General features: G+C 43.5%; 1 protein-coding gene across 1 annotated transcript; it reads left to right on the top strand.

Annotated features, from left to right (window-relative positions):
- The first annotated feature begins 8,431 nt into the window (after nucleotides 1-8,431).
- Nucleotides 8,432-14,818, top strand: LOC124665975 (aldehyde dehydrogenase family 2 member C4-like). The gene is made up of 7 exons (XM_047203334.1): nucleotides 8,432-8,763; nucleotides 12,785-12,927; nucleotides 13,065-13,712; nucleotides 13,831-13,968; nucleotides 14,063-14,200; nucleotides 14,286-14,347; nucleotides 14,452-14,818. Exons 1-7 carry the CDS (start codon nucleotides 8,664-8,666, stop codon nucleotides 14,723-14,725), a joined length of 1,503 nt encoding a protein of 500 aa, XP_047059290.1. The 5' UTR covers nucleotides 8,432-8,663; the 3' UTR covers nucleotides 14,726-14,818.
- Nucleotides 14,819-16,091: the final 1,273 nt, after the last annotated feature.

The following is a 16,091-nucleotide window of genomic DNA, read 5'->3' as shown; positions in this document are numbered from 1 at the left end:
GACAATAAAAATTAACATATTCAGAGGTGACACAATCATTCTTAACACTTCTGGACATTGCATAAAGCTACTGGACATTAATGGATCAAAGAAATTCATCCAACATAGCAAAAGAGGCAATGCGAAATAAAAGGCAGAATCTGTCAAAACAGAACAGTCCGTAAAGATGGATTTTATTGAGGCACCAGACTTGCTCAAATAAAAATGCCCAAATTGAATGAAAGTTGCGTACATATCTGAGGATCACTCACGTAAATTGGCATAATTTTCTGAGTTACCTACAGAGAATTAGACCCAGATTCGTGACAGCAAAGAAATCTGTTTCTGCGCAGTAATCCAAATCTAGTATTCACTTTACTATCAAAGACTTTACTTGGCACAACAAAACACAAAACTAAGATAAGGAGAGGTTGCTACAGTAGTAAACAACTTCCAAGACTCAAATATAAAACAAAGTGCTGTAGTAAAAACATGGGTTGTCTCCCATAAGCGCTTTTCTTTAACGCCTTTCAGCTAGGCGCAGAAAGTGTAAATCAAGTATTATCGAGAGATGATGAATCTTCAGCGGGGTTTGGAGTTTTCTCAACCATGCATAGTATATTGGATACATAAGTTTCAGCGGCTCCCTTTTCATTAGTCTTGGGCTTGCCACTCTCATCAAACAAATTTTCAGGAACAAGCCAAGCATAGTTATTTTCTAGCGCTTCATTCATCGCTAGGAGCTTACATGGTATTGGTGCTTTGATCTCCCCACCATCATTAATATTACTCCCTCCGTTCCTTTCTATAGTGCCTATAGATTTTTGATATTTGTTTCAGAATATAAGGTTGTAGCTTGGCTTTTTTTTTCAATTACCCCCTCCCCCGTTCAGCTCCCACACAACATGCGTGAGAAAAATCCATACAAAATTGAAAACAATTAATTGAGATTCCTAATGCATGGCTCAACGATTCCTTAAAATTAGGCAGCAATGTTTTACTTTACTTAATTGAACTTGGTTGCACATATATGAGAATCAACAAGAGAGATTTGTGGGATTTGTTATGATAAGTTAAGAAGATATGGATTTCCCAAATTTTACGTTGATCTCAAATCGTTCAGCTAGGGGGTCTTGTGTAAAAAATGCTCTTGCGCTAATTTCCGTGCCAAAAAATTATAGGCACTATAGAATGAAACAGAGGGAGTATTAGTGTACCTTACTCTCTCCATGTCCATCTTTTCAAGGATACTAGCAAAATTGGTATAAGAACCAAGCATCTTATATTTACTAAAGACCTTTCTAGCCTCTCTTGCTAAACCACCAAATTCTCTAAGAAGGGTTTTTCTAAAAAAAAATCTTTCTTTTCCCCTTCTTCCATATCACCGAGTGTAAGAAACATGTGTTGGATTATAGGATTGAGATTAACAAATTTAGTTTCCAACATGCGAACTAAAGCAGCGACAGCAATTTCATAAGTAGGAGCAAGTTCTACCAAGTGTCTATCTTCAAAATCTTCAACAGTACTAACATGATTGAAAAATTCTTCTATATTGTTTCTCCCAACTATAGACCCACGTCCTATCGGTATGTCTTTTACGGTAAAATTAAAAGGAAACATGTTGAAATAAGTAAAGCAAATGCAAGTAACTAATTTTTTTGTGTTTTTGATATAGCAAACAAGATAGTAAATAAAGTAAAGCTAGCAACTAATTTTTTTGTGTTTTGATATAATGCAGCAAACAAAATAGTAAATAAAATAAAGCAAGACAAAAACAAAGTAAAGAGATTGGGAAGTGGAGACTCCCCTTGCAGCGTGTCTTGATCTCCCCGACAACGGCGCCGAAATTTGCTTGATGCGTGTAGTTGACACGTCCGTTGGGAACCCCAAGAGGAAGGTGTGATGCGCACAGCGGCAAGTTTCCTCGATAAGAAACCAAGGTTTAATCGAACCAGTAGGAGTCAAGAAGCACGTTGAAGGTTGATGGCGGCGGGATGTAGTGCGGCGCAACACCGGAGATTCCGGCGCCAACGTGGAACCTCGCACAACACAACCAAAGTACTTTGCCCCAACGAAACGAGTGAGGTTGTCAATCTCACCGGCTTGCCTGTAACAAAGGATTAACCGTATTGTGTGGAAGATGATTGTTTGCAAGAAAACAGTAAAGAACAAGTATTGCAAGTAGATTGTATACGATGTAAAGAATAGGACCGGGGTCCACAGGTTCACTAGAGGTGTCTCTCCCATAAGATAAAAGCATGTTGGGTGAACAAATTACAGTCGGGCAATTGACAAATAGAGAGGGCATAACAATGCACATACATGACATGATAAATATAGTGAGATTTAATTGGGCATTACGACAAAGTACATAGACCGCCATCCAACATGCATCTATGCCTAAAAAGTCCACCTTCAGGTTATCATCCGAACCCCTTCCAGTATTAAGTTGCAAAACAACGAGACAATTGCATTAAGTATGGTGCGTAATGTAATCAATAACTACATCCTTAGACATAGCATCAATGTTTTATCCCTAGTGGCAACATCACATCCATAACCTTAGGGGTTTCGTCACTCCCCGGATTCACGGAGACATGAACCCACTATCGAGCATAAATACTCCCTCTTGGAGTTAAGAGCGAAAACTTGTCCAGAGCCTCTACTAATAACGGAGAGCATGCAAGATCATAAACAACACATAGGTAATAACTTGATAATTAACATGACATAGTATTCTCTATCCATCGGATCCCGACAAACACAACATATAGCATTACAGATAGATGATCTTGATCATGTTAGGCAGCTCACAAGATCCAACAATGAAGCACAATGAGGAGAAGACAGCCATCTAGCTACTGCTATGGACCCATAGTCCAGGGGTGAACTACTCACTCATCACTCCGGAGGCGACCATGGCGGTGAAGAGTCCTCCGGGAGATGAATCCCCTCTCCGACGAGGGTGCCGGAGGAGATCTCCGAATCCCCGAGATGGGATTGGCGGCGGCGGCGTCTCGCAAGGTTTTCCGTATCGTGGCTCTCGATGCGGGGGTTTCGCGACGGAGGCTTTAAGTAGGCGGAAGGGCAACGCGGGGGGCCACACGAGGGCCCCACACGACAGGCTGGCGCGGCCAAGACCTAGGCCGCGCCGCCCTAGTGTGGCGGCGCCTCGTGGCCCCACTTCGACTCTCCTTCGGTCTTCTGGAAGCTTCGTGGCAAAATAGGACCCTGGGCGTTGATTTCGTCCAATTCCGAGAATATTTCGTTACTAGGATTTCTGAAACCAATAACAGCAGAAAACGAGCAAGCGGCTCTTCGGCATCTTGTTAATAGGTTAGTTCCAGAAAATGCACGAATATGACATAAATGTGCATAAAACATGTAGATATCATCAATAATGTGGCATGGAACATAAGAAATTATCGATACGTCGGAGACGTATCAAGGCGCCGGGCGCAACTGTCGCAGTAGAAACCTTTGGTGCAGGTGCCGCGGCAGAAATCTATGATGCGCCCCTTTTTGGCGCACCAGATGTAATCTTTATAGTGGCGCCACTGGATGTGGCGCCGGCAGAAGCGGTGGTGTTCTTCTTCTTGACCATCTCCGGGAGCGATTTAGGAGGCAAAAGAAGATTGAAGAAAGGCGGCGGCACAGTAATTATGAGGAGGAAGGATAGAGGAAGAATAAAGGCTGTGAGAGAAAGGAACGAAGGAAGTAAATTACTGCCTTTTACTTTATAAAAGAGAAGTTGCCAAAAGGGATCTGTAATTAGGTCACCACATGTCATTGCGTCCATCATAACAAAGGAAATTTTCTCCACTACACATGGAAATCGAGGAGGTGCCTCGGTCAATGCGCAAGGACAAGTCATTTCTTAACTGACCGCACAGAAGTAGGGTGGGCCCGTCAGATCATGTCCTGTCAATCGAACCGCTGCAGTAACCACGTCATCAATGATGTCATCAAAAGCATCGGCTGCTCGTGAAGCATCTGAAGAAATCTACAACATTCGAGTAGTACAACTTGAGTCTACACACAGTTGCGAGCATCCGTGCCTAGACGGGGCTACTCCCATCGGGAGCGCTGGTCACGCACCCGAAAATTATGGACCCGAAGGTTTCAGAAGACCCAGAATCATGCCCGGGGACTTGATTATGAGTAGAGTAATGTTGTTTTGTCATCGGCAGTTAACTAGTATCGATGTATCAAGTAAAGCTGGGCACATTAATTAAATACCTATTGTGCTTTGAATTAGAGTAATTTTACCCGAAGTTATTGAAGACCCGATATACAAAAGATATCGGATGATTGCCATAGCTTGGAAAAAACATATCGGCAACTGAAAATATTCGAGTGGTATAATTTGAGTCTACACACGGTTGAAAGCATCCGTGCCTAGACTCGGGAGCTACTCCCATCAGGAGCGCTGGTCGCGCACCCGATAAAAATGAAGCTTTTTTCGAAGTATTCAAGGTCTTCCGAATATTTTTGGACGCTCGACAAAAGGCAGTTTTAGTCCTTGCCCGAAGCTTTACTTCGGCCAGTCACTCGGGGGCTACTGATGTGGGCATTACCCTTCGGGTAAGCCGTATTGTGCTACCTCTTGTGGCCCAACCAAGGGCCCATGAAGATCATCCATTGACCAAGGTGGGCTGCCATGTCGGTTCCGAAGAAATATACCTGATGAACAAGGCAAGAAGACGAAGAACAAGGAAAGTTTAGACGTAGAACTCTTTGTAACCTAGTCGTACCTGGACAGACCTCTCGAGACCTGGCTCACAATATAAGGGCTATGAGAGGGTCTGCCGAGGGACACACAATCAACTTAGCCATAACCACCACAAGTCTAGAGCTAGGTCATACGAAATCTTAGCCTCTCGACGAGACCATAGTCCAAGCCTTCGGCTGCCCCATTGTAACCCGATATTTTCAATAATCAAGATCAGAAAAGCAGGAAGTAAGGGTTTTACCTCATCGAGGGCTCCGAACCTGGGTAAATTTCTCTCCCCATGTGTTTGGTATCCGATGTCTCGTGTCAGCCTACAGGATTCCGTCAATCCTAAGCCCCAAAAGGTGGGTATTGCCGAGGAGTACCCTCGACATTGTAGATCTAGATCTCCTCTTTCAAAGCACTCAAAAAGATGCAAGAATCATAAGAGGGATGGGAGAGGAAGCAAGCTCAAGAAGGTCAACAATGGTGGGAGAAAATAAGCTCAAGAACCCTAGAAAGCCTTTGGAGAAGAAGCCCCTTTTATAGCCTCTCAAAATATGACCGTTTGGGGCAAAAAACGAGCAGCCAGTTTGTCTGTCGAAAAGTTTCGGCACCGCCGGTTTCTACGCTGGAACCAAAAAGTGAAACCGGCGAGGAAACCGACACCGCCGGTTCCCACGCACGAATGGCCTGCCGGTTGCGGAATGTTTCCGGTTACAACAGTCGGTAGGCCAGTTCATGCGCCGAAACGTTTTCGGTAGACCGGAATATTTACCGCGGTAGCTCGGTGCCGCCGGAACCTGCGCCGGAACTTGCCAGATTCTTTTCAAACGGCGATCTCTCAAAAGAACTTCACTTTGACAAAGTTCCCGAACTCCGATTAAGATGAAACCAAATTTTTTGGAAATATTGAGACTCCTCACAAAATATTTTTAGATGATTTAAAAGAGGGAGCGTCCCAACGTCAGGAAACGGTAAAGACGTCCAAACTCGAAAACGCAATAGAAGATACATGTGAATTCCGTTTTCGATGAACTTGGGCTTGTTGAAAAGCTAGCAACAAGCTTAAGAACCTCACACAGAGAAACACCAAGAAGCAACAATAATATAGGGATGCAAAGTATGCAATAGATTGAGCTCCCTAAGATGATGCGATCAAGTTACCCAACTGAAAGCCCATCTTGATAGTGCGGCTATCTATCCTATAACCCGGTATGCCAACAACCACCTTGAGACCGGTAAAAGAAAAACCTAGCAAGGACATACATTTGCCTTGCCATCCGCTTGATCTTGATGATAACACTTCAAGCTCCACTCAAGCCGGAACGCCTCACTTGATCGGTGTTGCTTCGTGAAGACTCACAAATGCTCCCCCATACACCATGCTAGGATAGTTTCATTGAGGCACATCTTCACATGTCCATTATCACCAAATGGACGACAAGCTTCAAGCATGATCTTCTCGATATGCACATCTTGAACTTTCCCTTCTCAACCTTGATGACATCCATACTTGATGCCATCCTCACATGGGCTAGCTATATAAGATCATATTCTTGATGCAAGCCCATGGAAGAGACCTAAACCATATAGAAAAAATGCACATATATAGTGGGTTAGCTCATGAAGCATAATTGACAAGGCTTACCATACCACAAGATCACATGATCCAAAGTGGTACACTCTTTATGCTTCATGTGTTGACCAATCTTGAATTCAATCTTCACTCTTAGTCTTGGTCAACCTTGTATCTCTTCAAATCGATGATCTTGATGCCAATACCAAAGGTATATATATATATATATCAATCTTCATGGCATCCATACTTGAATCCAACACATGGGCTACAAGCAATACCTATGTAACAATCTTTCATATAAACACAATGAAAACATTAGTCCACAGAGGATTATCATTAATTACCAAAAACACACTTAGGGGCAATGTACCCTTACAAAGAGGAATGCGTCTGGGCTCATAGGATTTAGTGCTCACCAAAAGATATCCGCGGTCATGCGCATCTTCGCCTACGGGATTTCGGTGGACTATGCCGATGAGTCTCTTCACATAGATGAAGATACGACCATGGAGTCCGTTCGTCGGTTTTGCAAGGTTATGATCCGTTTGTATGGGCCGACGTATCTTCGAGCTCCCAATGAAGGAGATACCATTAGATTAATGGCGGAGAACGAACGCCGAGGTTGGCCGGGTATGCTAGGTAGAATTGATTGCATGCATTGGACATGGAAAAATTATCCAAAATCTTGGCAAGGCTTGTATTGTGGCAAGAGCAAAGAACCGACGATCGTGCTTGAGGCAGTTGCATCCCAGGATCTTTCGATTTGGCACAGTTTTTTTTGTTTACCTGGTTCTCTCAATGATATCAATGTGTTGCATAGATCCCACCTTCTTGCACTTCTAGGTAAAGGTGATGCCCCAGCTTGCAACTGCACCATCAACAGGAGGGAGTACATAATGGGGTACTACCTTGCCGACGGTATATACCCGAATGGGTTACATTTGTGAAGAGCATCAAGGTTCCAATGGGAACAACTGAAGCTTATTTTGCAAAAGCACATGAGATAACCCAAAAAGACATTGAGAGGGCTTTTGGTATTTTGCAAGTTAGATTTGTAATAGTCCGAGGTCTAGCTCGGTTTTGGGATATGCAAGCCCTCAAGGAAATCATGACCACTTGTGTGATTCTACACAATATGATCAGAGGATGAGATAGGTTTGAACTTATCCTTGATAATGTCGGCACCCGGGCCAAACCAACAAGAAACCCAAATACTACTGCGGCATTTCTTGAAACATACCGTGAGATTTAGAATTTAGGGTCAGCATAACAGCTTGAGCTTGATCTCATTCAACACCGTTTGCTGCCGACAACTATGATTTATTTGTATTTCAAACCATTTGTTATTTGTTGAATTATTGTTGTATTTTTGTGTCGCTAAACATTTGTTGTAATTCGGATTATTGTTGTATTGTATGACACTAAAATATTTGTTATATGATCTGATTCATTGTGATTGATATGTCAAATGTTGCAAAATCCTGTGTTGTGGTTTTGTTTGCAGGATGAAAAAATAGTGTGCAGGCCAGACAGGCCAAGCGTGTGAATATGCTACTATGCAGGGCACGTTTGGCGCGTCTGGGATGCGTGCCGTTTTTCCAGCCCGCAAGACGCGTTTGGGGTGGCTTCCATGCACGTATTTGGGGTTTGCGGTGTCTGCTAGAGATGCTCTAACTCAACCAACTATAGGGCCCGTTTCATTCAAAAAAGTGAGGCCTCAAAGTTTGTAGGATTTTATCCTTTTCTACATGTCTTTTTTGATTTGTAGGATTGGAATCATTATGAATGCATATGAATTTTTTTCCACAGGATTGCGTTGCACAATGTTTTGCATGAAAATCTCATCAATTCATAGCTCATATTACAATCCCTTTGTTTTTCATGTGAGTCAAACGCAACTTGAAGAAACATCCTCAGGGTTTTAAATCCTATAAGATTCAACATATCATGATATTCTAATTCCAAAGTTTCCTATTTATATGTTCTAAGAATCTTGCAAATTAAAGAGATCGTCTCTCTTAATGTTCGGATCATCTGATAAGGACAGCCACCGGATCAGAATGTCCACAACTGAGTTTGGGAATGGGGATTGATAATAGGTTGCTCCCAAGGCTTGTATACTATCATAATGAAAAAGCTCTCCACTTATTAATCGTGCAAAAGACCAAACAATCCGAGAAAAAGGAAGAAACGTATAGCAGGAGTACATCTATTGGCTATTGCTCACGCAAATACAGACAGTAGACACAGTCCATAGTAGACAACAAAGCCTGTCAGTTTTGGCTCTTTGCCCTCACCCGCTTTAAAAAGCCCAGCCCCGTAACGCATGCTACACACACCCCCTCTTTCTCCACTCCATCTCGCCGATCCCGAGGACGAACGGAACTGACGATGGCGGCAGCGAACGGCGAGAAGGGGTTCGTGGTGCCGGAGCTGGAGATCAAGTACACCAAGCTCTTCATCAATGGCCAGTTCGTCGACGCGGTCTCCGGTACATACCTCTTCCCCTCTACCTCCTAGCTACGAAATTCACTTTTCACGGCATTCCGGGCAGTAACCGGCGGTCTCATCGGGCGCTCGCCTGCCAAAGACCCTGCCGGCTGCCGGGTGCCGGCCGTTCTTTCTTCTTCATCTTCCTAGGCAAACTTTCAGAAGGGGTTTTTCTTTTCTTTTCGAAGAATCTGATTCTATTTCCAAGTCGCCACATATTTTTAAGATGCATGTGCGGACGATGTTTAACAGAAAAACTTTTTGCAAATAAGAAAAACAAATCTGTTTTATTTGTGGAGCGAATTCGAGGTCCAGAGGCAGAGGGAAGGTGCGTGAACCGGACAAGTAGCTTTCCTTGGGTTTAGGGATCAATCTTGAAATCTAGCTACGGGCGGCAGCCGGCATCCCATCTTTGGGTCGTCGGAGAAGTGACATTGCTGTAAGTTTAATAATGGTTTGCGAAACTTGTACAGCCTAGCTAGCTTGGAAATTATGCTGAGCGTACTTCCCCCGATTCCAAATATAGATTCGTCGCTTGTGCATATGATCAGAGTGACATGGACATGGTCCCAGGGCGGTTTAGCATTTTGGGCTCTTACTCTTGGTTTCAGATTAGTCAGTCCATGGTTTTCTAGTTCTATGATTTAATATACCAATTTGTAAGTTATATCTGTGCATAGCCCATTCTGGATTATAGCAGAACAGAAATTATGAGCATGAAACACTAGGATTAGGAGTTCCTTCCTGGATTTGATGGTGATTGATTACAACGTTAGACATAGGTACTCCGTACTACTGAAATAGAGAGGTCCAGATGGGTCGCTCATCTTTTTGGAGAGTGTGAAACCCACATTGGAAGGAACCATGGTAGCTAGGCTAGCTATGGCGCCAAATCCATGCGCTATGCAACAGTGCATCACGGAGAGATGCACAGTTGACTTCGTTCGAAGAATTCCTCCTATGTTCTTTTCTTTTCTACACTGGGTGAAATTTCCGTGTCCCAGACGTGATGTTCAAAGGTTCTACTCCCTCCATCTATAAAAGGATATCAAAGATTTATCTAAATTTAAATATATTTAGACACTTTTTATTATATAAATATATTAAAGTTTAGACGAATCTTCGACATCCTTTCATAAACAGAGGGTGTACATGTAGTACCGCAGTGCTGCCCTCTGATCAACACAAGCAGTGCGCTAATGCCAGCATGTAGTATCAGTCCGAAAGGTAATCAGGAGTATACACTGTCAGCCTAGTATATACAGTGGAGTATTTATAACATTATGACAAGTGGACACCCTGTTGAATTGGAATTGGGGATACGGTGTCGAATCCGACAAGTACCTTTCGTCATGCGTCGGCCGCATCGATGTCGCACATGTTGTCTTACGCCTCTGCTTCCCTTCTGGACGGGCCTTTTCGTATGCATCCACATCGTCATCTTTGCTATAGTTTGCACTGTCCTCTGGTTGATCGCGTAGCCCTTTTGGAAGCTTGTGGCTTTGATCGAATTCTAGATGGTTACACATACCTCTGGTGTCTCACTGTCGTACCGCTACGTGTGTCCGGTAAAAAAACACTCACAAGTGGGATAGTTTCACCATCGTTATCATGGTAAGACCACAAACACAAGGCCTAAAACATTATTGTCACCCACCATTAATTATTGGTTGCTTTCTCGGCGAAAGTATTGGTTATTAATAGTGTAAGAACACGAAATGTTCATGTTAATAATCCAAATTCGGGAGTAGTAGAAAACTTCTTCTAAACGAGAATTTACTATAGTCGTAGTTGGACGTATATCGTCTGTGCACGGTAATTAAGTCGCTAACTGGGCATGTGAACATTAACCCAAAGTCCTTTGACGAACACAAGTCACCGGCTGGTGCACGTTAATTAAGTCGCTAACTGGACATGGATGTGAACACTAACCCAGAGTCTTAACTTTGACGAACACAAGTCACCGGCGGATGCTAGCTACTGTAGTACTGCAGCATATGACTAGACCCCAGCTCAATTAGTTAACGAAATATGCGTTGAATTGTAAACAAGCTAGTAGCTAGCCTAGATGATGGCCAATATTAAATGAAGAGATTAGAATAATCTTGAGATGGGGACAACCTAACAAGCAATACGCATGTGCAACGCAAGAAGCAACACAAGTATTTTTGTGATGCGACTCCTTGCGGCCTTGCCCCATTGCTATCTTTGGGTGCACATAGGAACTCACTGCACATAATTCAGAGATACCGGCTGGTCCTGAGATCAAGCACTTGTCGAGCTCTTTGGCTTCATGCGTACGTATGCATATGTGTGCGTGTCGACTCCCGTGATCGATGGGAGCTCACAGACAGGTATGGGTCCAGAACGTGTCTTCCTTGTGGTGCATGATCGATCGAGCTGTAGCCGTCGGCCAGAAAACAGATCATATTTTAGCTATTGGTTCCTTTTGGAACAAAAATTATGCTATTCAGAATCTGACAGCTGGTGATGTCTACTCTACTGATTGTTGCTGTTAGGCTTAGAAGCTAGCCCTACCTTGCTTGCTACTGATGCGCTAATAACAAACTATGATGTGCTACTTCCTCTATTCATTGTTATAAAATTATTTAGGAAATACATGTATCCCCAACGCATTTTAGTGTGTAGGTTTACTCATTTCTGTATATACTCTATATAGTTTATATTAAAGTATCTACAAGATCATAATAATGAAGGGAGATTGGGAGAGGGTAGTTAACTTTGTCTAGCCAAGTGGGACGTTGATTGTCATGGGTGGTTCCGTTCCAAAAGAAAGCTTCTCAACTTTTTCTAGACCCGGATGTAACTATAGCTAAAACATGTATATGTACCTCCGTATCTAGTTAAAGTTGAGAAGTTTTGAGAACCAACCTGAGGTTGGGTGGTTAGGAGGGTGGTTAGTAGTTTCAGCCACTGTAGTTCAAACCCTGGGTTTGACATCCGTGTGTCTCATAAAGGCGGAATATTCTTTCGAGTGGGAGGCGACGTTCTGGTCGACGCCGAGGCGCTCTGTGGTGACTTCGTCAATTTCAAGATCCAATCCGCCGGCTCGGTCTTCCGGAGGTGCTCATAGGGGTAGGGTGTGCGTGTGTGCGTTCATAGGGGTGAGTGTATGCGCGTGTATGTGAGCGCCTGCGTTTGTACTGTGTTTCTCAAAAAAAAAAAAGTTGAGAAGTTTTTTTTTAGGACAGGAGGGAGTATCATTTTTATGGGTACTAAAGCTAGTAATTCCTCCATCCTAAAAAAGAGAAGTATTTAACTTTTTCTAGATATAGATGCATCTACACTAAAAACATGTCTAGATTCAACTATATCTACATAAATTTCTAGAGAGGGTTCTCAATCTACTTCCACGTCAACGCTCTGCTTTGATATGTGGCTAGCTAGCTAGAATAGGGAGTGATGTTTTGACTTGGGTGCATATGCCTCTTTTATTTTAAAATACCTCTTTGTTATATCTCAACATGTTAAAAAATTCAAACAAAAGATTCACATGTTACATGCGCACACAGTCTTTTTTTTTTTGAAAAATCAACCTGTCGTTTGGTTTTGTAAAAGAAGAGGAAAATTGGTGCTAAAAATAAGATTTTTTATGAGACATGTTTTTTCTTTTTTACACCGATCATAAAAATATCATGTTTTCGCGAAACTGTAGGAAGCATCTAGATTATCGAGATGTACATGTGAAATTTTTTATTAAATTTTTTAATAATTTTTTTTTGGGTGGAGGAGCATATGCACCAAAAAGCCGAATCGAATTTTTGGCTTGAGTGGGACTTTATTAGACACGAACAGCCTATCTTTTTTTCTTTCTTTCCGGTGAATATATATAGAAAATAGTTAAGGAGGTTCATTACACTTTCTGAAAAATAAGAGCTATTTCTCCACAATGTATGTGACGAATAAATTAGCTACATTCTTGTACAACCATATGCCAATTTCAGTTTCTTGGTTGAAATTTCATTTCATTTCTTACTCTAACAAGTACACTATGAATACAGGCAAGACGTTCGAGACCCGGGACCCACGCACCGGCGAGGTGATCGCCACGATCGCTGAGGGAGACAAGGCCGACGTTGACCTAGCCGTCAAGGCCGCCCGCGAGGCCTTTGACAACGGCCCCTGGCCCAGGATGCCCGGCTGTGTACGTACAAACTGCCTCTGTAAACGCAATAAGCTCGGCCCGTTCATACTTAATGGCTGGCCCATGAATGGATTAGTTCGATCGTTTTCCTTTTCCCGCCGATGACAATGTCTAATTCCTTTCCGGCGCGTGGACAGGCGAGGGGTCGGATCCTGCACAAGTTCGCCGACCTAGTGGACCAGCATGTCGAGGAGCTGGCGGCGCTGGACACGGTGGACGCCGGCAAGCTCTTCCTGATGGGCAAAATGATGGACATCCCCGGCGGCGCCAACCTGCTCCGGTACTACGCCGGCGCCGCCGACAAGATCCACGGAGAGACGCTCAAGATGTCGCGCCCGCTCCAGGCGTACACGCTCAAGGAGCCCGTGGGCGTCGTCGGCCATATCGTCCCCTGGAACTACCCCACCACCATGTTCTTCTTCAAGGTTAGCCCCGCGCTGGCCGCCGGCTGCACCATGGTCGTCAAGCCCGCCGAGCAGACTCCCCTCTCCGCGCTCTTCTACGCCCACCTCGCCAAGGAGGCCGGGATCCCCGACGGCGTCCTCAACATCGTGCCTGGATTCGGACCCACGGCAGGCGCCGCCATCGCTTCTCACATGGACATTGACAAGATCAGCTTCACCGGCTCGACTGAGGTCGGGAGGATCGTCATGCAGGCAGCGGCCATGAGCAACCTCAAGTCAGTCTCGCTTGAGCTCGGCGGCAAGTCTCCGGTCATCGTATTCGACGACGCTGACGTCGATATGGCCGTGAACCTAGTTAACATGGCCACGTACACCAACAAGGTACTGTGCTCACTCTGTTATCGCTAGTTAATTAACGAGCATGTGCAATCTGGGTAATCTGGCTCAAGAAAAAGGCTCACGTTCTGTTGCACAACTCTGCTACTGCCTACTGTGACAGGGCGAGATCTGCGTGGCTGGCTCGCGCATATACGTGCAGGAAGGGATCTACGACGCCTTCGTGAAGAAGTCAGTGGAGCTTGCCAAGAAATCGGTGGTCGGAGATCCTTTCAACCCCAATGTACACCAAGGGCCTCAGGTAATGAATATGCATGACCTGCCCGTACCTGTATATGCACTCTTCAGTGAAGAAAGCCCTAACAACCACTTAATTGTTCAAAAATCCAACGAAGGTTGACAAGGATCAATACGAGAAGGTCCTGAAATACATCGACGTCGGCAAGCGCGAAGGCGCTACGCTCCTCACCGGAGGGAAACCCTGCAGCGAGAAGGGGTACTACATCGAGCCCACCATCTTCACGGACGTCAAGGCATAAGCCCTCCCTAGTCATGCTCAGTACTTGCCACGAACAATTAAAGAGGGGAATAACATGATGATTTGCCCCTTTCTTTCAGGAGGATATGTCGATCGCGCAAGAGGAAATCTTTGGGCCGGTGATGGCTCTCATGAAATTCAAGTAGGCATTTACATTTAGTTCCCCTGAACATTTTCAACTTGTGGCACACGGATGAACTGAGCTGACAGCCTGAAACTGCTGGGTGTGCACTGTTGTTAATTCAGGACGGTGGAGGAGGCGATTCAGAAGGCGAACAACACCCGGTATGGTCTGGCCGCCGGGGTGGTGACCAAGAACATCGACACCATGAACACGGTGTCGCGGTCGGTCAGGGCCGGGGTCATCTGGGTCAACTGCTACTTCGCCTTCGACCCCGACGCCCCGTTCGGCGGGTACAAGATGAGCGGCTTCGGCAAGGACATGGGCATCGAAGCCCTCGACAAGTACCTGCACACCAAGACGGTGGTCACTCCACTCTACAACACACCCTGGCTCTGATCTGGACCGATTGTTCGTTTTTACAGTTAATACCTGATTGGATCCTGTACTTATTACTTGCTTTGATCAACGTGCATGATGTGTTACTTTTCCCGGCACAATCAAAACACATGTTCTGGCTACTCCATAGGCCGATACGTAGTTAAAAAAAGTTTGACCATGGTAATTATTTTCTTAACCACATATCCGGCTCTGTTTAAAATAGCCCACTATAGCCCAGCTATAGCCTTCTGCGATGCCCGCGTCTACGGCTAGGGCTTTTAAAGGTTAAATGGAAATAGCCGCTAATACTCCGGCTATAACTATTTAGCCCCAATTTAGTAATAGCGACATTCTTCCTCCTCAACGAGCCCAAAAAAAATTGACACAAATATTTTAGAGCGGGCCTAATTTATGAACACCACTATATCATTAACTGCTACTACTTAATGATGTTGTAATATTTGAACATAACTATATCCTTAAATATCTATGAACTATGTTTTTGACATAACTATATAACTATATGTGAATTATGTTTTGGTTATGCGCATCTCTTATGTGATAATGTTACTATGGTATCTGTGAATTATTGGATAGACGATTTATATGCTGCCGTAATATTGGATTTTCCCTATTATTTATCAAATCAGATATATGGTCTTAGCCCGCTATGTCCTGGCTATAGCCTTTTATAGTTTCAGAAATCTCCGCGGCTATAGGCTATAGCCCGCTATTTTAAACAGAGCATGTCGGCCTAATAAATCGGCACAGAGGGAGTACCTGGTATTACTATTGTGTTCGGTGTGCATATTTCTATCCTTGTAGTCTAAAGTCAAAACTTACAAAGTTTGACCGAATATAAGAACAAAATATAAACATATATAATATAAAAAATATATTTTATAAATGTATTTTATGATGCTAATAATATATATTTGGTATCAAAAAATGCTCATATTTTTGTCTATAATATTGACCAAACTTAGAGGATGTTGACTTTTGACCTTTGAGTATCATTTTCCTTCCGAGTCTACATCCAAGCTGACTATGATGTTCTTCGGGAGAGTCTATTTGACACTTGGTTGTTTTTCAATTTAGCACAAGTCAATTTTCTTCCAATCACAGAATGACACGTGGCTATTTGATTGTTTCCTATTTCATCGAAAGCCAAATTTTTACATGTTATTTACAATGTACATACATATACTTACATGCATTACGATTTATGTACATGTGACAAGTACGTGCGTGTTATAATATATACACATAATAATTTACATTGTTACTATGATAACAATTTACTAATTTACAAGTAAAATACTAGTGTAAATGAGTTGTAATTTGTGCCAAGTAAAGGATTGACAAAAAAAAATAGCAAGTGGCC

This window comes from Lolium rigidum, chromosome 6 (genome assembly GCF_022539505.1).
Source record: "Lolium rigidum isolate FL_2022 chromosome 6, APGP_CSIRO_Lrig_0.1, whole genome shotgun sequence".
NCBI classification, from domain to species: Eukaryota; Viridiplantae; Streptophyta; class Magnoliopsida; order Poales; family Poaceae; genus Lolium; species Lolium rigidum.
This window is presented reverse-complemented; position numbering and strand designations above follow the sequence as displayed.